General features: G+C 46.3%; 2 protein-coding genes across 13 annotated transcripts in view; both read left to right on the forward strand.

Moving 5' to 3' along the window:
* Window positions 1–7,314, forward strand: part of TPM3 (tropomyosin 3) — a 35,296-nt gene extending 27,982 nt beyond the window's left edge. For 5 of the 11 annotated variants that reach the window (XM_037883121.2, XM_043535567.1, XM_037883119.2 and 2 more), the window contains one exon: window positions 6,116–7,314. In XM_037883121.2, coding sequence (XP_037739049.1) covers window positions 6,116–6,198 — 83 coding nt within the window. In that variant the 3' untranslated portion in view covers window positions 6,199–7,314. Of the gene's footprint in view, window positions 1–149; window positions 4,838–4,883; window positions 5,289–6,115 lie in introns of those variants that run through there. The other 6 variants (XR_006287412.1, XR_005223029.2, XR_005223028.2 and 3 more) reach the window with 3 other exon arrangements.
* Window positions 7,315–8,324: 1,010 nt separating this feature from the next.
* Window positions 8,325–21,783, forward strand: part of NUP210L (nucleoporin 210 like) — a 47,358-nt gene continuing 33,899 nt past the window's right edge. The window contains exons 1-10 of one of the 2 annotated variants that reach the window (XM_043535565.1): window positions 8,325–12,028; window positions 13,239–13,375; window positions 13,918–14,049; window positions 14,969–15,062; window positions 15,682–15,832; window positions 16,897–17,029; window positions 17,589–17,747; window positions 18,274–18,342; window positions 19,711–19,817; window positions 20,821–20,961. In XM_043535565.1, the coding sequence (XP_043391500.1) occupies window positions 11,766–12,028; window positions 13,239–13,375; window positions 13,918–14,049; window positions 14,969–15,062; window positions 15,682–15,832; window positions 16,897–17,029; window positions 17,589–17,747; window positions 18,274–18,342; window positions 19,711–19,817; window positions 20,821–20,961 (1,386 nt within the window). In that variant the 5' untranslated portion in view covers window positions 8,325–11,765. Of the gene's footprint in view, window positions 12,029–13,238; window positions 13,376–13,917; window positions 14,050–14,968; window positions 15,063–15,681; window positions 15,833–16,896; window positions 17,030–17,588; window positions 17,748–18,273; window positions 18,343–19,710; window positions 19,818–20,820; window positions 20,962–21,783 lie in introns of those variants that run through there. The other variant, XM_043535564.1, reaches the window with a different exon arrangement.

The raw sequence follows: 21,783 nt of genomic DNA on the forward strand, positions 1-21,783 counted from the left end.
CCTTGCCCACTAACCAAGGAAGGGGCTGATACTCACTCAGAAGTAAGCATCCTTGCTTCTAACATCTGAAAACTCCGTAAACCCAGTTTGCTGTGTACAAAGCCTTAAGGGCCTCTTAAAACAAGTGTCTCCTTCTCTATTTCATACAGATAAATCTGTGATTCCAAACTCCACTTTGGATTTGCCTCTGCCTCTGCTTGGTGGCTTGTTCTGCATCTGCACTCTTCACTATGCTCTTTCTGCTACTCTCTGAATTCCAGTGCCCTTGTCCAGTTAGGCTGTATGCAGGGCATCCCTGGGAATAAACACTGAATGCACTGAAACTCAGGAGCAGTTGTGCTGCATTTGCCCTCAAACAAAGCTTCCTCTGTATGACCTATTGTGCCAGACACTGCTGTGCTCAGAGGGGCTCCTGTTTCAGTATGTCTGGGTACAGGGGCTGAGTGTAGCAGGGGGTGTTTTTGTTCTCATCTGCATATTTCATGTAGAGTCAAAAGCTCCTTTTGTACTTCCTATTGCTTGAGCATGATGTCACTCTAAGGAACAACTTGATGTATACATTGATGATGAGTGAAATGGCTGGTGCTGCTGAGCCATGGATTTCTGGACTTGCTGCCTGATGGTAACAGTTTGTTGCCTCCAGGCCCATGTAACTCCCCTGTGTCCGTGGAATATATAGACATTGATGCACGAAGTTCTTCCTTCTGCTGTTTATGTTCTTGGCTCACATGTCTGAATTGCGTATCTGCAAACAATACAAAGTGCTGAGTGCTCCAAAGGACTGAATGGTTCCTTGGAGTTGTAGCAGGAAATCTGAAGCTGCATTTGTATCCTGGTCTTGGTAGTTAATGGCTTTATCACACCTGATTCCCCTTTAGGATGCAGTCAGCATTGGAGCAATCAAATGCTGGCTCACTGTGAAGTCACTATGTACACCTTGTCTGCTTTACCCTGGTCAGTGATCCACTTGGCTGGATGCGAAAGTTAACAAACATAGGAAAGCACATATATGAATTCCAGCTGGACAGGATTGGTCAGATGCTAAAGCTGTACCAGTAGCTGCACTGAATTTTACTTGTGTGGAGACCAAGATCCTGGCTTCTGTAGTGCAAAATGTCCATCTGAGGGGTGTAGAAGCTAATGTAGGAAATCCATACATGCCTCTTGGCCAAAGTGCTTGGACTGCAGATATGGGGGAGTGTAGTGCTGGGTTCACAGCTGGTGGTAGGAACCAGTCATGCTGCATACAGACATGTCATTTGACTTGCACAAGTTACTAGAACTCTTGGATTATGAACACTACCCAGGTTGACATAATCGTGTCTGTGGCTCACCAAATCTCTCTCCTTTCCTGTTCCTCAAATTTTCACTTTGTCCTGGAAGTCCTGGTGTAAAGTCCAAACATAACCCTTCATGAGCCAGATCTTGGTAACTGAGGCTATGTACTCTGTAGTTCAGAAGACCCAGAAGACTTGCCCCAGCCTGCTCTCACTTTACTCTACTCTTCAGCTATGTAGCCCCTTCCAGTTCACTCAGCTGGCTTACAGCAGCTCCCAGTCAGGATGGTACCATTGCAAGGAGCTGTGCAAACACAGTAAGAGTCTCTGCCCTGAAAAGGCTACATGCTGACTTGTTGGGAAGCAGCTGTAGTGGCTTGAAGCTTTGAGATGCTGAAGTTTGCCTGTTGCATCATATGAAGACATTGGCACTTGTAACCTTCATGGAAGCCACCTTTAGTGTTTCTCAAACACACTTCCAACCACCCCAGTGTAATAAAGCACAAGTAACTAGTCATCACACTGAAATCTTTGCCCTTGGAAACATTCCCCGCTTGTCTGTCACCACTCCTGAAGGGATGAGGTTCAAAGTGCCATTGCTTCCTGCCCTTGACCTAAACGTTCTCACTTTGGGCTGGGAGGCCAAGAAACCGCCACTTCCAATAACTTGTATTGAAATCAACAGCTCCAAGTAGCTCCCCTGGGGTCTGACTTTTCAATGTAAATTGAAACCTCCAGGGACTGGGGTGTCAGCAGGCCCCCTCCCGGCCAGTCATGCTAGATATCACCTGCCAGTAGTGTTCTGAATGGATGCTTGGGTGCTGCAATTCCTGGCCTGGGGTTGTGAAAGCTTTGTGGCCCAACCAGCTTGGTTGGCACATGCACAGGTAGGCTGACATGAGGACTAGGCTCAGCAGCTCTCCACAGAGTGGCCAGTGGAGAAAGTGACTGAAAGCCGCCTGCAATGCTGGTGAGAGCCGCAAGGCCACCCTTGCAAGGCTGGGGGTGTTTCATACCAGTCTAGCTGAAATCATGGGCTCAAGAACAAGTGCTGTCTAGCTACTGGATTCTCCTCCCTTGGGTCTGGGCAGTAAATAAATGGGGGGGAGGAATCCATTTGGTTCCTCCCTCTGCTCCCCAGTATGGAGATGGCTCTGGCAGTCACCATAAAGCCCTTCTCTGGCTCCACCACTAAAGGCCACAGGCAGTTACACTCACACTGGCATTACATGTTCATGCTTTGCTCACCAGGGCACACTCAGACCTCACCAGGGTGACCAGTCTGCCCAACCAAGGGCTGAAGTGGCAGCCTGTTCTGTTTCAAGGCAGTCTGGGCTCCTGGCAGAGTGGGTCCCAGCTCCCCATCCTCCTCTGAGAAGGGGGTGTCAGTGTGCTGGGACCTGTAGTCTAGGCTCTATTAGAGGCCCCCTCTAGAAGACCATAGCATTCAGAGCACACAGCAAACACAGCCCTGCCCCCGGAAATCTTGTCATGGGGGACTGGCTGTATTGGTTCCAGGTGTGGGGGCGTCTATAGAGGCTCCAATTAAAACTGGGAGATTCTTGTGCTACTGTAATCTGCTGGTCCAAGTGCCTGGGTACTGGGGACCACCACAGTGGCTGTCCAGGCCAGAGCCATTATGAAACCGTCTCCATGGTCTTGATGTCCTAACATTAGGCTGAAGATTAACTAGCTCAAAGAGCAGTTTGAGGGCAGAGAACACCTGTAAACCCCTAGAACAGTTCCCCTGAAGCATGTTGCTTGATTCAGGAGGTGAGCAAGAGGATAGCTAGTGACTTCCCACTGACCCCAGGATGCTGACAGGAACCTGGAATTCCATTCTCAAGGTGGGGTTTCAGTGGGGCTAGGAGGAGCTTGCCATTGTCAGGCCTGCTGACTTGCCTCTCTGTAAGGGCCACATTTTAAGGGCCTGCACTTGTACTAGGCTAGCAGCTTCTACTGACCAGTGCACACCTGTGTGATCTTAATGGTACAGTGCAGCTGAACAAAACCATGCCCCCCCCCATCCATCCTTCCTTCCCCCAGCAAGAGGGAGTGCTGGGAGCACAGGAGTCCCTTGAGGCAGTCTATCAAGAGATGACTGTCCTGTGTGTGGGGTGGGAAGGTGTTTAATCAGAGGGACTCAAGAAAGCAGTGAGCAAAGCCTGTTAAGTTACTGGGAAGGACCTATGCCTGAGCTGGGCTCTCTTGCTACCCACAGGACCAGTCTGGTGGTTAGCTTGGCTAGTTGTGCTCTGATAGCACATAGCTTTGGAGCCCACTGGTCTGGTTTTGGAAAGTTGGCAGGCTCCCATGAACTGGCTGCTGCTTGAGAAGATCTGAGACCCTTGCTCGGAGACTTCCAGCGTCTCAGTCTGTGGTGCTGCTGGGTGCAGGGCTGGCAGGTCTCCCTCGGCACTTCTGTGGTGGATCATCCTGCTATTGGTTCTGTGTTCAGCAGCAGGGTCCTGGAATCTACCTCTGCTCCTCAGTTAGCTTTGAAAGCAGATGAGGCTTTTGGTCCTGTGTCCATGTTATAAACCCATCATGAGTTGCTAAGCATGACTTACTGGCAGTCATGGACCGTGACTGCTGTCCTGCATCCTTTCTGAGGGACACTGGGGAGCTGCCAGTGCTCATCAGTTTCTGGTCACATGGCTGCACTGTAAGCAAATGGGGTTGCCTGAGTGCTAGTCTTGATCTAGCCATGTCCTTCCTGAATTGTTCAGAGTCCAAAGGGTGTATCCAAAGGCTGTCCTGTTCCTGGGCATAAAGAACACCCATTACCCTTCAGGCTTCATTTTCCAGGGACAATCCATCTTCCTTCCTGTGCCTCCATAAGCCCTCATAGGACTCCTACTCTGGCCACACTTGGCTTCTACCACAGGCTTTCTGAGCTGAAAAGCAAGTCAGCAGTGCTGGTCTCCTGTCTCCATGCCTCTGTCCGTAAAAACAAGCTGTGACTTATCTCTAAGCCCCACATGTTAGGGACAGGTTGTATGACTTGCTCATCTTGGTACTCTACTAACCTTCCCTTTCTCTTTTTCTCTCTTCCTCTTGTTTCCCCTAATCCTCCTCCTGTTGCTGATGCAGAGCGCCTGTACAGCCAGCTTGAGAAAAATCGCCTGCTCTCTAACGAGCTGAAGTTAACGCTGCATGATCTGTGTGACTGAGAAGGTGGCCCACTAATGACACTAAACAAGCTTATTTGTGAGCACCAGGGCTGTGGACCACAGTGAAATCTGATCATTCTTAACAGACTGGCAGATTAGCAGATTTTGTGCAATTACTGCTATTTAATGAGGCAGCTAAAGTCTATCCTCTAATGTACTTATTTTTTTCAAAGGTAACCTGTTCTCCATGCCTAACCCTCCCCAGGAGTGCAATTCCTCCTGGTTCTGATCAGTCTGGGCAGTCTCACTCCACTAGTGCCACAGGGAGTCCCTGGGGGCTGCTGCTCTGGCTCCCTCAGCCAACTGTGATGTGGGGGCTGGCTACACTGGAGACCTATCTCTTAGATGAGTTGCTGTAGAAGCTGCTTTTGACAATATCCGATGTTTGTAAGTGCTGTGACTGACCACCTTACTATATGCTGAATGTCTGTAGGATCTCCTGCTGCATGGATTGATGGCTGTTTCTGATGATGATAAACCACTGGCCTTGTGGTCTGTAAGACAAAATGCAAACCTGTGCTGCTTTAATAAAGCCAAGCTCCATTCGGAAGGCCTGTGGAGAAGCCTGGTTACTGTTAAGACCACATGGCCTGGGGTGTGGAGAGGCATCTTGGGAGTGAGTTGCTGTTGTCCAAGGACTTACTGAGTTGGAGGCTGTGGCTGCAGCCACTGTAATGGCAAGCATGCGTAAGCTTGGAAATACCCCCCCTTGAGAGCCTGCTTGGGAAAAGCCCATAGATCCTGCAGTCCGTGTGTGTCTTGGGCAGAGCTGCCTCTGGAGTCTCTAGCAAGGTGCCGTGCCTTGTCCTCACTGCATCAATTCTGGACTGCCCTGAAGGTCTGAGTAATGCACACAATTTCTCTTGCTAATCAGCAGTGATTACACTTTGTGGAGACCCTAGGTTTGTGTACAGCAGTGGGGGTAAGCCTGTTTCAAGCTGTCTAAAAAGCAAACCACTCGACAGCTTGTGAAGTGGTCCTGCATGTTGGTATGTCAGGGCCACCCTTGGAATAAGGTTGATCCAGGTCAGCTGTGGGGGATCGACTTTCCTGGCTTCTAAAATACATTTTTAGCCTCCAGGGCAGACCAGCATCCCATGGTCTTGCTAGCCCACTGTTGACCTAGACTAGTCTCTCTCCTTCCTCAAGCACTCACCCCCTCCTCCCCCCAAAGAGTCTGGCTGTTAGCAGGTGGTTCCATGACCTTTCTGACCAGGCTTTTAACATCTGCCAGTGATCACCTGGAGGGGGACCGGTTAGTCTGGCTGAAAGGAATTGCTCATTATGTTTTGACTTGGGTTTGCAGCAGTCTCTGCACACTACCATTAGGCAAACAAAGCAACTCTCTGGGTTTTGAGATCTGGGAATGTAAGAGGCATACTGCTGAAGCAATGGGAGATCTGGGGGAGGCTAGCTTCAGTCTGACACATCTGCATGCCAAGTTCTGACTCTGGAGATCTTGCTGCTCAGGAAGCACCAGCAGCTCAAGAGGCAGAGGCCGGGAACAACACTTTGAACTCCACAGCTTGTGGCTGCAAGTGGCCCTGCATCCAAAGTCTAATGAGGAGCTAACCAAAGCAGTGTGCTGGGGGAAGAGTTAATGCAGGTCTCACCAGTCACATAAGTACAGCCCCTGCTAACCTGTCTAACTCTTCCTCCCACTAGATAAACTGAAATCCACCAAAGAGGAGCATCTCTGCACACAAAGAATGCTGGACCAGACCCTGCTGGACCTGAACGACATGTAAAGGATCCCTGCCATCGCCTCTGCCCCACCCAGCGACTCGCTGGGGGCCGGCCCAGCCAGAGCTGCCCTTTAACCCCAAGGGTTACCTTCTCTTGCCAATTCAACCAAACCAACTTCTGCCAAGTCACCTGAGGGTTAAAGGTCACCAGGTTGGGCAGAGCCTTAAACAGCATCATTAAGGGAAATACAAACCAATGCAATAATGTCTGGAGAACGTGTGAGATGTACACATTTTGTAACTACCTTTTTTGTAGCAACCATTGTAAACATTCCAAATAACTCTGGGGCTCACAAGCTGCACCTAAAAGAAGCTATTGGCTTTAAAATTTGATGTTGACCTCTTTAGCTCATCAGCTCTGGTCCCCTTTGCCTTGCTGCCAGGGAGAAGCAGAGGTGGGACAGTTCTGGCTCTGGCTGTTAAGTTCAAATCACCTGGCTAGGAATGCAGGGAGCCTTTCTGCTGGGCACTAATGCATCCTGTCATAACAGGAACTCCTGCAGGAGCAGATGGCCCGAAAAGGGACATTCAGTTTCTCAGCCTTAAAGTTTCTCCTTGCATGGTAGAGCCGTTGGAGCAAAGAGGAGAGTGCTTTCTTTGTCTAAAAGACCAAACCTGTTCTCTTTGAACACTCATGAATGGAAGAATTAATCACAGGGGCCTCTTGGCCCTGTGTGTGCCAGTCACACCCCTTTGGCCATTGACTAGAGAAGCAGCCCCTCTAACCCATTGTTGCCACTGGGTTTGAATCTGCCTTCACTAAGTGCTATTGCATTGAGCTTTATCACTCATTGCTGATCAATTGTAACAGCTCATCTATAAAACTGCCTCTTGTGTGAAGAGCTTTGCTTATACTGAGGGGATCCCTTCAGTCCCCCTGTTACCCAGGAGTACTCTTACTGTCTTGAATCGGGTCCAAGCCACATTGCAGTGCACTGTTGAAGTTCTGTTTGTGAGGCACAGTAGTGAGATCTGCGAGAGGTTTGCATCGTGTAGCTTAGGCTTGAGAGAGGCTCGTTGGTTGTGGTGGTTTTAGGGGCCAGTTAGAGGAGAACCTATATCAAGTGTTTTGATACTAAAATTGACAATTGTCTTTTGAAATAAAAACCATTCCCGCCATGCTGGTTTTAGACATAATGGGCTTTGATTAAAATAAAGCTGCTGTACACCCACGGGCGCCGTTATGTTTAAGGATTGGGATGTGCATGAACTGGTCACTAGTTCTTCCGTCAACTGCAGCTGACCACAGCCCCATACAGAACTTCCGGTGGTGCTACTAGATGCTCAGCTGGTGCTCTGTAAGCTACTTCAGGGTCCCCGCTGACCTGGTGGGGAAGGGGGCACTTGGATACAGGTAAGCAGTTCGATGGACAATTAACTTCTTGCTTGCACCAGATAACCAGATGGTAACTGTGTAATGACCCTCTGCCTCCTTTGCACCCAGAGTCAGTAACTAAAGCAAGGTGCCAAACTAGACCTTGCCACAAGTGAGCTCTCTGGAAATGTAGCTACTTTACTCACAGCTACAGCAATGTATAATCATCCCTCTTTCCAAGGGCTGTATCTTCCACAGGGTTAAGCTTAGCCTCCTGCCCAAAAGCCTACCTTTTTTGGGTACCAAATCTGAGCTCATGTTATCTATCAAAGCTTTTTCTCTTTTCAGGAGTTAAAGGAAGAAGTTCCTCTTTAAGGCAAGACAAACCAAAACCCACCACCCCTGCAAAACCTGTTCACATAGCTGATAAACACCATAAGGGACAGAGTCCAGCTCCCCTTGGAATATTTCCAACACCCGCTGCAAAAAAGGAAAGTCCGACTAGCCTTAGGACAGGGAGTGGAACCACCTGATCCCTACTGCCAGAAGAAATGTTAACTAAAATGGCTGCTGTTTGCAGCTTTCTATGTGCATGGCAGAGGACAGCTCTAGGCTTGTAAGAAAGTGTTGGTGTGAAGTATTGCTGTTTTCAGTCTTTTCCTTTTCCACAGAATAACCCATTTTTCATCCCATATAGAAATGCAGTGATCTGGGAAGCTGCTTTTCCCATCTACATATTCCTTTTTTCCTTTAATGTGTAGCCTTAAACTCCTTCAAGAAACTTTGGTGGTGAGGATTTTAACAGATAGGGCAGCTTGTGCCAAATATTTTAAGCTAGAACAACTTGTTTCTTTCCTGAAACATGTAAATGTTTCTAGTGAGACCCTCTCTATTTTAGAAGTTCCTCAAACTTTTAAAAGCTCTGATCTAATTATCCAGCTACCTTAACTCTGTTGGTTGTCTCTCCTGTTATCCTCTGCCTGTACAATGTGCTTTTCCCTTCAATTTGAGAGAGGACAAAGTCTACGGCTTGAGCAGTAGCACTAACTAAACCTATAGGGCAGTCACTTTCCTCTCTAGCCCCTGGCTCTAACTAGACTAGGCAGGAGTCTAATAAAATATAAGGAGCAAATATTATGGCAGTTCTACAGCTGGCTTTAAATTCCAGTTGGGACCTAAAATGGCTGTGGAAAAATAAGAACTAAATTGGACCAGCTGTTGTACATAAAACTGGAAGGCAGAAGCTCTGTCTGTGTATGTAGAAATCCAGTTTGGGAGAGTAAATTAGAAAAAGATTTTAATACTGGCTTCCACTGTAGCTAAACAATTCCAGCTTGGGCTTGTCTGGCCTCCCTGCAGGCATGTCAGGGGAGTGGGGAGCAAGTGGCATAGGCACCAGCCTCTGAAACTGAAGATCTGACAATTATAGGGCAACAGGTGAGGAAGGGCAGCTGGGGAGATGCTGCAGTGACTTGCCTAGTGCAGAGCTCCACCCCCTCTCATTACAGCCCTGGGTGCAGTAAAAATGAACCCCCCAAAACCTTATTTGATCATCTGCAGAAGTTTTTTTAAAAAGGGGGGGAGGGGAGGAAAAAAATCCCTTCAGCTAAATGGGGCAGATGTCACTGGCTCTGCTTCTGTTTCCACTTGCACCAAAGCTTTCTAAGGATCAAAGGACAAGGAATTTTGGTGCTGTAGCTACAGGCCCAAGCCTCAGCCTCCTGGGCCCTGGACAAAGCTGCACTTTCCCCCAAAGAGCTTTCAGTCCCAGTGTAAGATGAGAAGTCATTAGGTGTTGGAGAGCACAGGAAACACACACTCATAGAACAGAGGGTATTTTTCTATGCTGTGCTGGTTTCTGCTTGCCTTCTAGCTCAAGCTCCTTGGTGTGATTTCTAGGCCTTTGCATAGACCTGCTCTTCATCACTAGTCTTTGCCCTATCTCTCCACGCATTTCATTTCTTCCACCACCTCATGCCTGACCACTTGAGGACTCCTATGCTTGCTTGTTTTCCTGTAGAAAAATGACTTTGAGGGGGAAGCAAAGGGAAGCCACAGAAGCAGTCATGCAAGCCGCCCTGGCAGTATGTTTCGGGTGCACAGGGCACCCATCAGAGATAAATTACTGAGGGGGTGGCGGCAGGACTAGGGAAGACACCTAGTGGCTCCTACTGTGGGACGGGCTCAGCTGCTAGTCCTGGCTGGGCTGGGGAGGACAGGACATCCTCTTCCGCTGCATGGCAGCCGGGGCTGAGTTAGACTGACTCCCAAATTTCTCCCCTGGCTGTAGGAAGCGCTACAAACTACCCTGTTCTTCCTGCACCCATCGCTTCTCAGCTGCAGGGGGAGGGATCCCTGTACAGGGAGCTGCTCCCCCATCTGCTCAAGCCCCATGCATCCAGACCCCCTCATACCCAGTCCCTCCCACTGAGCTTCATCCCCCCCTGCACTCAGAACCCCCCCAGATGAGCTGCACTTACCCTGCACCTGTACCACCCCAACAGATCCCCACCTTACTAAGCTCCTACCAGTTGCACCTGGATCCCAACACTAATGTGCCCCACTCCCCCGATTCCCCTGGTGAGCCCTAACCACCTTCACCTGGACCCCCCCTCCTGCAGAGTCCCATTATTGTTGTACCCAGAACCCCCCAACAAGCCCCTGTGCATCCAGATTCCCCAAACACATGGATTTCCCCCCACTGGGCTGCCTGAACCCAGAAAGGCCCTTCACACTTGGATCCTGCCTGCCCACACCCCCTGTAGAGGGGCAGGGCTCTGGGGTGTTTCTGGGCAGGCCCTTGCTCTGTGTCAGGGCTGCGTCCAGCCTCACCGCTGAGACTGTGTCCCAGGAGGGGGAATCTGCACAGTGATCGCCCGCCTCTGTGCAGCCACTGGCCTGTGGTCTGCAATGCCATGCTGGAGCCTCCACATTTATTTGACAAAATATGCAGAATTTTAAAACGTGTGCAGAATTTTTAAATTTTTTTGGCACAGAATGCCCTCAGGAGTACTCCTTCCATTAGGCACCTTTCCTGCATGCAGGGGTGCTGAGAGCCACTGAACCAAACTGTAAACCCAGAGAGTATGGAAACCATTTCAAGCCAGCCCCTGCAGCGGCACCACCCCCTAGTTCCCGCCTGTATTCTTTTGTATACTTTTGCCTGTATTCTCACAAGCCGTGCCCAAGGGCCTGATTCTGCCTCTCCCACGCTCACGTGCTTCAGTGGGACCCATTTCCTTGCATTGTAAACTCTTGGGAGAGGGACTCAGCCTTTGGGTAAGGCTTTGCCATCAGTGCTCACCCAATAAAGCACTTCGCTGAACCCAGCCACTCAAGGAACTAGGAAAGAGCCGAAGCCCAGCTGGTTTCTCCAAGCTTGTGCTTTCCCTCTGCCGTACGGGGACACCTAGAGGCTGCTCTGGGGATCCCTCCAAGACATTTGGGGTTGGCTTTTGCTGGGTGGGGTAAACTCATCGTTGCCAACTCTACGAAGATTTTTATCACAAGTTCCAAGCTGTGGGGTATTTCTCAACACCCCAGTACCTGGAGGAACACCACGGGGGGAGACTCCGCTGTCATTTAAAAAAAACATTTTTAGGCCTCACAATTGTAGAGAAACTTCGAGCCATGACCTGTATGTGCCCAAACAGCTGGAAAGCAAACACCAAAACATATGATTTGGGGGGCCTGGCTCGTGGCTATTGAGGACTGGCACTCTAGTTATCTTAAGTCTTTTGCTCCAGCTTCTGCCCCCGACCCCGTATCTTCCTTCCTTCCCCCATTGTCCTCTCCCGCCCCTCCCCTCGCCCTGCTCAGGATAAGGCAGCAGGCCCCTTCCTCTCTGGGCTCCTGATGCCTGGGTCCTCCTGAGACCTTCCCGTGCAGCTGGCTCTGGTGTGGAGCCGGCTGCGCGCCAGGAGCTGCCCCAAGAGCCGGCGGGGTCGGTGACTTTGGGGCTCCGGAAATGGCAGCGGGATGTGCCGGGTGCAGGCCGAGCAGCCGGTGCCCCTGGTCTAAGTTAGTCCTGCACCCGACCCCGGTGGGACCTAGGGCTGCAGCCAGCATGTGAACGCTGGCCCCGGGAGCGCTGCAACGCCCTGCCCGCCGCTCGCGGGCAACCTGCGCAGGCGCAGTGGACAGACGCTGTGCCCCACCCGCCAGCGCCCCGACCCTAGCGGAGCATGCGCAGTTGTTGGGCTAAGGAGCGGCGGGCGGGGAGCTGACGCACGCGCTGTGGGACGCGGAGAGGCGCATGCGCAGAGCTGTGGCTGCGTGCCCGCGAGCGGGAGCTGAGCCCTACGGCAGCCGCCATCTTGTCCCCGCTCCGTTCCTCGTCTTCGGCATGAGGCTGCCGCGGCGGGGCCCGCCCCCCCCGCTCCTCCTCCCCCTCCCCTTCCTGCTGCTCCTGGGCCCCGCCCGCCCCTTCAAGCTCAACGTGCCCAAGGTGCTGCTGCCCTTCAGCCGGGAGCGCCACGTCCCCTTCGTGCTGGAGGCCGAGGGCGGCTGCTACTCCTGGTGAGGGGGCGGGGCCTCCGGGGGCGGGGCCTGCAGGATGGGCGGGGCCTGTGGGAATGGGGCGGGGCTGTGGATAGTCGGTGTAGAGATGGGGGGACCAGGGTTTTTGGACTGTGGGTGTGGGGTTCGGGGAAGCCCGGCCTGGTGATGGGGGGGAGGAGGCCCTTACTGGGGGAAAAGGGGAGCATAGGGCTGGCCTAGGGGAGAGGCCTGGGCTGGAGGGAGCTTGGCCTTGGGGCTCAGTGAGTGCCAGCCCCGAGAGACGTGGAGGAGGTGGGTCTATGGCAGTGGTTAGGGGGTAGGGAGCTGGGCCTGCGGTAGGAGAGAGGGGCCCAGATCTCTCTTCCGGAGGAGCCTGCGTTGAGGGGAGCAGCTGAGCCTGTGCTGAGGGGACGAGAAGGATTTTGGGGGAAGTTATGGATGGAGGGGCTCCACTCTTTGGGAGGAGTATATGGGCCTTTGGAGGGTTAGAGGGGTCACAGCCCGTGAGGAAGGCAGGGACCATGGGGAAAGCAGGGTTGCCTTCTTAGTTTGTTTGGTCAGAGCTCTGCGACAGGCCGGATGATCTGGTATCGGGTTGGTTCAGTGGCCTCCTTACCCTGCTGAGCCCTTCTCAGTCATGTAGGTCCTTGTGAATTTCAAAACTAATCATTGGCACATCATTGGTTTTATCCCACAGAGCTCAGTGCACAGTATATTGGTAAGACCAAACCGTGAGTGGGATTTGAGAAACCGTTAGATGTTTATATGGATAACAAGAATTTACAGAATGGCAATAGTGAATACTAACTCCCCTCTCCCGGCAAAATAAATAAACCTGCACAAATTTTGAAAGTGATGTAACCCTTATTCCTTAGGGCTTAAGCGAACCTCTGACTGTTGCCAGTTAGGAAGAAACGTTTCCTGGGAGTGGGCATTCCATGACTGCCTGTTGCAACATCATCTTACCGGCCTTTGTGGTGGGACAGGGTACTTTTCTAAATGAATCCCTAGTCTTATCCAATATGGCAGTTCCTATGTATCCTCTCCGATAGCATGCAGCTCACTCATACCAAGGGTAGCATTTCCCTAAAACACTTCCTTATTCTGAGTTGCAGATCCATCTGATTTTGAATCCATGTGTAATAAACTGAAAAAAATCTTCACCTCCCTTATTTTGCCCAGATAATAAAAATATCAATAGAAGAATCCAAATCTCTCTGTTTTCCAGGTATTCCACACGTCATGATACAGTCACCATTGAGCCAATTTACGAGAATGGTACCACTTGTTCGCAAAAAGCTTTGCTGTCTACTCAGTCTACACAGGCCACAAAGCTAAGCAGCGTTGTTATAGCTGAGGAACTTGGTAGGTGGATAAAGAGCAACATGATAGGGAAGGAATTGGGTGTCTAGTAGGGACTTCCAGGGCTGAGATAGAATAGGTTCTTGAAATCACCCAGTCCTTCCCAAAGAGACACACACAGGATTGGGCACTACGGTACTAGTGCTTTGTCCCATCTGATTTTAATAATGCAAGATATGGAACTGCGGTGTATTTCATTATTTGTTTCAAAATCACAGATTTGAGTGATGTACATGCAAAATAACAGTGACGTATAGTAGGCACACCACAGTCTGCCTGTGGCTCAAGGAAGGACAAAAACAGAAAGTATAACAGTGTAACATCCATGCCCATCATAGTCCCAGAATGAGCTTATCAGGGACTTTGTTGAGGAATTTGTGCTTTCTGACAAAGGTGCTTCCTCCTCCTCCTCCCAATGATGTAAGAATTGCCACTTTTTTGTTTTGTTTTTGTTTTCAGTAGTACTACCTTCTCAAGATTTGGGAATTCAACATAGATTTATGGGATGTTGAATTAAGGCACACTCATTTATTCTCACATTTTAGTGACAGGCCATTTACTGCGTTGTGACATCATTGTCGATATGATAAACAGTATTGAAATTATCTCCCGAACCCGAGAAATATATGTGGAAGATTCTCCACTTGAATTAACCGTGAGAGCTCTGGATGTTGAAGGTATTGTATATAGGATAAACTTCTGGGGCAACTCCCAGGATTAAACTCTACCTCCTGAGAAACAAGGACATTCCTTAATCTGAGTTTTTTAAAGAATGTATTATGATATGTAGCAAATTTTGTTTCCACCCCCAATGTAGCAACTTTTGCGTGTATCACAAAATCCTATAGTTCATGTGCTATGTATTTTTCAGGTAGAGAAAATATGCCTGTTTCTAACTAGTTCCTAAAATGTTTTAATATGAGCAACATGAGAATTTATTGTACTTCTGTTTATCTTTCATTTGGAGTGCATATAATGACTACTGAGTAAAAGTAGTATCCCACTTAGTGCAAGCGTAACAACTGTGACATTGCAAGGTTCTCAGATGCCACACTAATAAAACTGGTATAAAAACCTAGATAACAATAACCAGAATTCTTGTTTTCTTTGCTGTTATCCCCAACCACAGAGCTGATTTACTAATAATTGTTTAAAACTGTTATATGCTCATTCCAGTTAATTTCAAGCATGAAAATAAAATAATGTTCTTCTTTTCATCTTAGTTTGTTTTTTGTCTACGTATACATGGGTTTGTGTTTAGGGAGAAGTTGGATATGGTCAGAAATATTTTGGAATATAACGGGCATGGGCAAGTATGCAAGATTAAGAAGGGAGAGTTGTCATCAGAAATATTCGACACTTGGAATATGGGCCTGTGGCCTGTTTGTTCACAGTTCTGTAACTGGATGTGAGGAGCAAGGCAACGTAAGGACAGTTGGTGGTGGCATAGTGATAATGCAGGGTTTTTCCTGTTTTCACAGCAGTAGACAGTAGAAGATAGATTAACACATGTAGCTGTGTAGAACTCCATACTTAAAAATATATGTATTCACCAGCACATGTTTCTGAATCTATCTGTCTGGTTTCTGTCTTCAGGAAACACATTCAGTAGTTTGTCAGGAATGACATTTGAGTGGAGCATTGCTAAGGATGATGACATGGAAGGCTTAGAACTGTCTAGCAAAATTAGGTAACTATATTTAGAATGATTAATAAATATCATCTCTTGCATTTCGTCCCAGCATCTCATAATGGGGTAGGAAGTACTATTATCCCCATTTTACTTTTGGGTAAATGGGAATGCAGAGACGAGAATTGATTTTCTCAAGGTAACAGTGAGTCAGTGATAGACCAGGATATAGAACCCAGGAGTTCTGATTTCCAGGTTTATGGGCTGACTCTTCAGGCACACAGAAGTACTGCTGCTGGTAAAGTCAGATGCAGTGAAAGCTGGCTGAAAGAATACAGAATACTTGTGGTCTGCATGTCTGTAGTAAGTAGACACGGAGTGCGGGTGGAGGGTTCTGTAGTGGATTAGTTTAAGCTCTCTGTGTAGACATTACCTTACTCTGTTCTATTGCCATGTGCACCAGGGGGAGGTATATTGTCTCCCTGGCTTGGTGATTAATGGATGTGCACATATCAACATAGAAGTTACAGGGGTTTTGTCCCTTTATTCTGGCTAACATAGGTCCTCGTTCCACATAATCCTGTAAAGTTTGTCCATCGATTACTAACACTGAAAATATGTACTGAAATGATCATGGAGATGCTTTTCTACCTGTAAAAGCCTAGTTTGGTCTTTTTAGGATTTTAAAATACTCTGAAGCAGAGTATTCCCCACCAGACTACATTGTCGAGATGGAACGAGCAGGAAAACAAGGGGATAGGATTCTGGTATCAGGTATCAAAACTGGTGCAGCTATCATAAAGGTCCGAATTCAGGAACCAACTTATAAGGTGAATTCTTACTGTAGAGTTCCCACCTTTAAAATGAAACTTGTGCCTTAGGTAGATCGCAGTTCCAGGCATATGCTTCTTAAAATTATATTTTCTTTACCATCAATACCATTATTTGTCTTTCAGAAGTTACAGGCAATGACACCATTCAAACCATTTTCCATTTAAAATGTATAAATTTGGTCAGTTTTGATAATACAGTATTGAGAAATATATTGATATGTAAATCCCTAAAATATAACCTACCCATGTATAGCGGGTTAGGAGGACACTCGATTAAAAAAATCACATTTCTGTCTGAACTTGCCTGTAACAAGAGCAGATAAAAAACAACATCTAAGGCTATTATAACTAAAAGGTTGGAGAAAAATACTTTTTTTTTTTTTTTGGTTACTGCATTTGTCAGCATTTGATGGATAGTCAGTTTCACTGTTATGTTCCCAAAATGATTAATTCAATTCGTATTTTTTGTTGGTTTTGTGAGTCTTTCACACAGCAACAGAAGAAAGAAAAACATTTAAAAAATAGGAATAAGTGATTGTAAAACCACAATAATTAGTAAGAGGACTTGGGCAGATGTAGTATCTGAAACTACTTTTAACCTTTGTTTTAATAAACTATAGAGTTCAAGCTGACCATCCCTTTAACAGAAAATTGCCACATTTTACGGTATCTAGGTTCAAATGGTGAGACACTTCTTCCCATGAGTAACTGAAATTTATTTTAAAATAATATTTTAAATAATAGAGTCTTAATTTTGAAATCCCCTGCTGCTGGTGGTCCTCTTGCTGAAAAATGACAATGTGATATTGACAGGGTGGGATGTCTGGTCAATGTCAAACTCTAAAACTAGTTTCCCTCTTGCTTTTGGCTGCTTTCATAACCATGGCAAATCTTTTGCTCATTAAAACGAAGAATTCTGTTTAAATAATTCTTTTTAAAGTTCTACTTTTGATTGTTTAAACCTATATTGAAGCCTTGTGGGAGCTGTCCTCTCACACACATTTCTATCCAGTTTTTGCAGAGTGATAGTAAGCTTCTGGTTTTTATCCATCCTCCATTAGAAAGTAGCTGCTGCACTGGTGCGTCTGTTGGTTCTGGAGAATATATTCCTAATGCCATCCTATGACATTTACCTTCTGGTTGGAGCCTACATTAAGTACCAAGTTGCTAAAATTGTACAGGGAAAGATCACAGGTAAATTCTTTTTTTAATACCTCCAAGTTTCCCAAAATCTTCAGAATTTTTTTCTAAGTGAAATTACAAAAGTTAAAATTTCATGGCAAGGTGGTATTTCACTTTCCTGCAGTGGCCGTTCCTGACTCCTGGGGAAGCCAGGGTTAAACTTAACCCCGAAACCCAACAGAGCAGACATTTCCCCTGCATGTCTAATGTCCCTTGTGGTGGGTCCGTGTCCTACAGAAAACCTCAAATCATGGTAGCAGTGGATGCCTCTGTATAGAGGCCAATGACTATTGTGTGGAACAGTGCTTCAGTCTGTGGCAGTAGAACATTTGAACTCCAGATACTGGACGCACTCAGCGTTAAGCAGCCAAGACGGTTAAAGCTTGCACACAGATATCTGATAGTCTTCAGGGCTAACATACCTCTTCCCCTGTGTGTGTGTGTGGGGGGGGTTGTTACTTCTTTGGTTGCCAGGAACCCAAAATGTGCCTTTATAAAGAAAGAATCTTGTATAAGACAGACGTAGACTATTGTGAAATAACTGTTTGAAAAAGTAACTTATTTCCTGCAGAAGTAGAGTTGCCTCTTGAACATTATGAGCTTGAACTGCGTGACCCCATTGTTGCTCCTGGTGGATCTGATCTTACTCCGGTGGCCAAACTGGATGTGGACACAGCCACTGTGACAGCAGTGCAGTTAGGACAGATTAGTCTGGTCTTTGTTCATAAAAGTATCCTTTCAATAAAGTTGTAACCATGTCAGCCTTCTTTATTACTGTGGCCATTCTCTTTCATAAGCATGTCAGACCTGAGTTAAGTAAAACCATGCTTCGGAAAGCAGATTTGGTTAGGCTCCACCCTGCAACACCTCAGAGAATTCTATAACTTCTAAGGGTAACTCCCTCCTTCAGGAAGATGGATTTTCCTTCTTCGAGCTGAGCATGATGACATACTCATTCATCCACTTCGAGGTTAATATCGTTGGTTCTTTTTGGCCAGTACCCATCACTCACCTCCTAGCTCAACTCCATCACCTGTGATGCTTCTGGAATGAGAATGAGCCTCCTTGCCAGGTTCACAGTCCAGTTCTCATTGAAGGACACCCATTGACTTCAGTGGAAGTTGGCTCAGACCCCAGAGCTTAAGGAGTCCAAGGATATATGGTTTATTTAAAGGCTTCTGTTGCTCCCATATGTCCCTCCTATTTTTTTTTCCCCCCACAATAAGACTGAATTCCTTCTTTATACGCAAACCAAGATATTCACATGCGAGCTGCATCTGGACTTCCAAACTGCACTGTCTATGTTGTAGAAGCTGGGTTTCTAGGTAATTAATCAGAAGATAAAAGCTTGATTTTTAAACTCTTATTGCTTCATGTTATTGACCAATAAAATGTTTGACTTTTAAAAAAGTGACTTAATTATATGATAGATAGCATTGCTCATGTTAGAATCTGTTTTACATCCATCACACAGAAACCTGCTGTTCTTGTTTGTAAAGTGCTGTGTAAGCTTACAGCTCTTTTTGTTTTTAATAATACATGTTTTGTTTTAATAATAAATGTAAAAATAAATTCTTCCTGTAGTTTTCAGAAAACTTATATCTATTAAAGAAAATAACCCTATGCTATTTCAAGCTTCCCCTTGTTAATTTTTGCATATTTTTGTTTATTGTATACCTCATTTAGGGCCATTTTCAAATAATTAGGTGTTAGAGGGTTAAAAGCTTATGTTATGGTAAAATTCCAACACTTGCCATGTTTTGCACATGACTGCATTAATTGACAGGCAAAGTGATATATGTATATACATGTGCACGCACAATTTGTATGATTGCTTTGTATAAAGCACTTTGAAACTTAGGAGTGAAATGCCTTCTGTAAAAGAAAAGATCATTATCAGTTAGTCTCACTTTGTGAAAGAAACAGGTCACGATAGGAGGATGAGACTATGTCTTATTGAAAAAGCAGACTTTGCTTGTCTCCTTCCAGGTACATGGGCTTGAAAATTCAATCTTGCATATTCACAACCCAGAAATCTAGCTGGTTGCCTGCTCTGTAATTTAGAGAAGTTACAGAAACTTAAAGACTAATGGCACAGAATGGGCACTGGAGTTTGAAATAACTGTTCTCAGTTGCCTTATGAACCTATGCAGTCGTGCTACATTATTAAAAGTAACTACGCTGTTTACAGAGCTATTTCCCATAGGAGAGTTGTCTGGAGCTCAAGAAGTATTGAGAAGAGGGACTGGATTGTTAAAGGGATGGGTAATGAACCCTTTTGTGTCACAAATTGTCATCCAGAATAAATACATAGTGACCATGAAATTACCACCACCTGATTGGCTGTCGAATCTCCGTTCGCTTTGCATCGAACAGATGCCTGCATCACAAAACTCACCACCTCTGTTGGCACTGGTTTGCCCCTTTGCCGTCCCAGGAAAGAATTTACTGTACGCTTCCTTCTTGCTTCTATAAGTGGTCCAGAGTAGGAGTAAGAAGCATTGCAGAGAAATTTGCATTTACTGTTGCCTGTGTTCTACCATTTAGGGAATAAAAAGGGGGCTGCAGTCTTCAAAGCTGTTAATGTAGCACCTTTCACCAACATTGAATTCATGAAACTGAAACCTAGCTGGATTTTTATTAAATGATTTTCTTTCTTTTAATATGCCACTTTCTTTTACATTTTATTTCAGGTTTCACTGTTCAGCCAGGAGACAGGTGGGTTCTAGAAGTGAAGCGAGCATATACAGTCACTGTTGAGGTGTATGATAAATCCAGCACTAAAGTTTATTTATCTGATGTGAGTATGTGGGAAGGGTCTGTTGTGCTTTATTCTTTACATACCCGCAGCTGCAACAATTGAGGGATTCAGATCCTTTCAAAGTCTTATTGGAAATAGCTTATTCAGATGTTTAGGATTGAGAAGTATTCAGGTCTCTGGAATTCAGCTTAATGTGATGTTACTAAAGAGAGGATAACTTATTTTCAAATTTAAACTACCATCTTCATTTAGAAGCTGTAGTGTTCTAATAAATGTAATTTTTCATATGCCTTTACATTTAGGGCAGCTTCAGCACGTGGGGAGAGTCTGCTAGGAGAAAGGCAGTCTGGTTTATTGAAAGGAAGGAAGGCTCAGTGGTTGGGCACTAGCCTAGGAGTCAGGACAGCTGGGTTCAGTGCCCTGCTGTGCCAGAGACTTCCTGTTTGACCTTGAACAAGTCACTTAGCTTCTCTGTGCCACACTTCCCCATCTGTCAGACACGGGGTGATAACACTGGCTGACCTCACAGGGGTGTTGTAAGGATAAATACGTTAAAGATTGTGAAGTGCTTTGAGATCTACTAATTGAAAAGTGCTATATAAGAGCTAGGTCTTATTGGTGATAGTCTGAGCTGTCTGCCAGTGGCTTATAGGTACCTTATGCAAGTCACTTAAACCTCCTTGAGCCTTTGTTTCAATGTAATTAAAATAGCAATGACAATGTTTCCTTAACTCCTGGGGATTTGTAGCCTTGTTCTCCTAAAAGGTCATTTCCTTAAGAAAAATGTTCAGTCCAATACAGAAACCAAAGTAGGATGACTGGGCCCTTCATTTTCCAGCTGTATCCAGAATGCACTCCTGGTTTATAGTTGTTTCATTACCATGTTTATTTCCAAACTCCGGGAACAGCCAACGTGTGTGTGCGCGTGCTTGTGGCCTTGCAGATTTCTCTGTCTGTATGTCTTGCGATTCTTCTGATAGAACGTGGATCCAGTTTCTCCGGGAAGTGGTTCTTTCATTTATTTCTGGTTTTTGTTTTGCAGAACCTCAGAATAACTCACCAGTTTCCCAAGGAGTATTTTGAAGAGTTCTTGTCTTCTGTTAATGGTTCTTATCAAATAGTTCAAGTTCTGAAGGAGGGCATCACAGTAATAAAAGCTGCCCTAGTGTCAGTTCTTCTACAGGTAAGAAGTGAAGGTTGTACCCTTCCCTTTCCAGAATTTGCTGTTGTCTAAAGAGTTGATCCAGTGCCCACTAGAGTGAGTGGAAAGACTCCCATTGATTTTAATGGGCGTTGACTCAGACCCTGTGATATTACTGTTCACAAATGTAGAACCTGAACTCCTGTATGTTTCAAGTTATGGCAGTATTGCTAATGCCGTAGTTACTTTGAATCGTAGCAGGGTGTCCTATAAAACCTGTGTGGATAAGCGTCTCCTCCTGGGGCTCGGGGGATAGCAAGCTCTCTCTGAAGGACAGTGTGATTTCCTCAGAGACATGAAATCTAAGGACTAGAGAGAAATGCCGTGACTAATTGAACTAGGTAGTGCTGAAGATCAATAGGCTTCACTAAGCTGCTCATGTGAGTTTGTTTGTGCTGCACCCTTTCCTACACTATTCTGAATTTTCTAGGGGCTACAAACAGGAGTAAGGGGGTGAAATGAAGAAAAAGAAAATGTACATTGAATATCAGGAAAAGCTATAGAATTGTCTGCCAGGGGAAATGATGGAAGATGCATTTCTCAGGACATTTCAAAACTGAACTGGACACAGCCCTTGAGAACATAGTATAGGGAACTATCCTGCGCTGGTTATAGGATGGACAAGATGTGGACCCTGTTAGACCTTTTCCATTTGTAACTCCCAGGATACTGTTTTAACTGACTAAAGAAGTAGGCTGTACTTCCCCTATAAAGAACCTTACTTAAAATCAGTGGATAGACAATAAGTAAAAGAAAATGACCTATTAAGCGTTAGTTTTTGGGAGCATGTGTTTTTAATGTTTC

The sequence above is a fragment of the Chelonia mydas genome, chromosome 24, assembly GCF_015237465.2.
Source record: "Chelonia mydas isolate rCheMyd1 chromosome 24, rCheMyd1.pri.v2, whole genome shotgun sequence".
Lineage (NCBI taxonomy): Eukaryota > Metazoa > Chordata > Testudines > Cheloniidae > Chelonia > Chelonia mydas.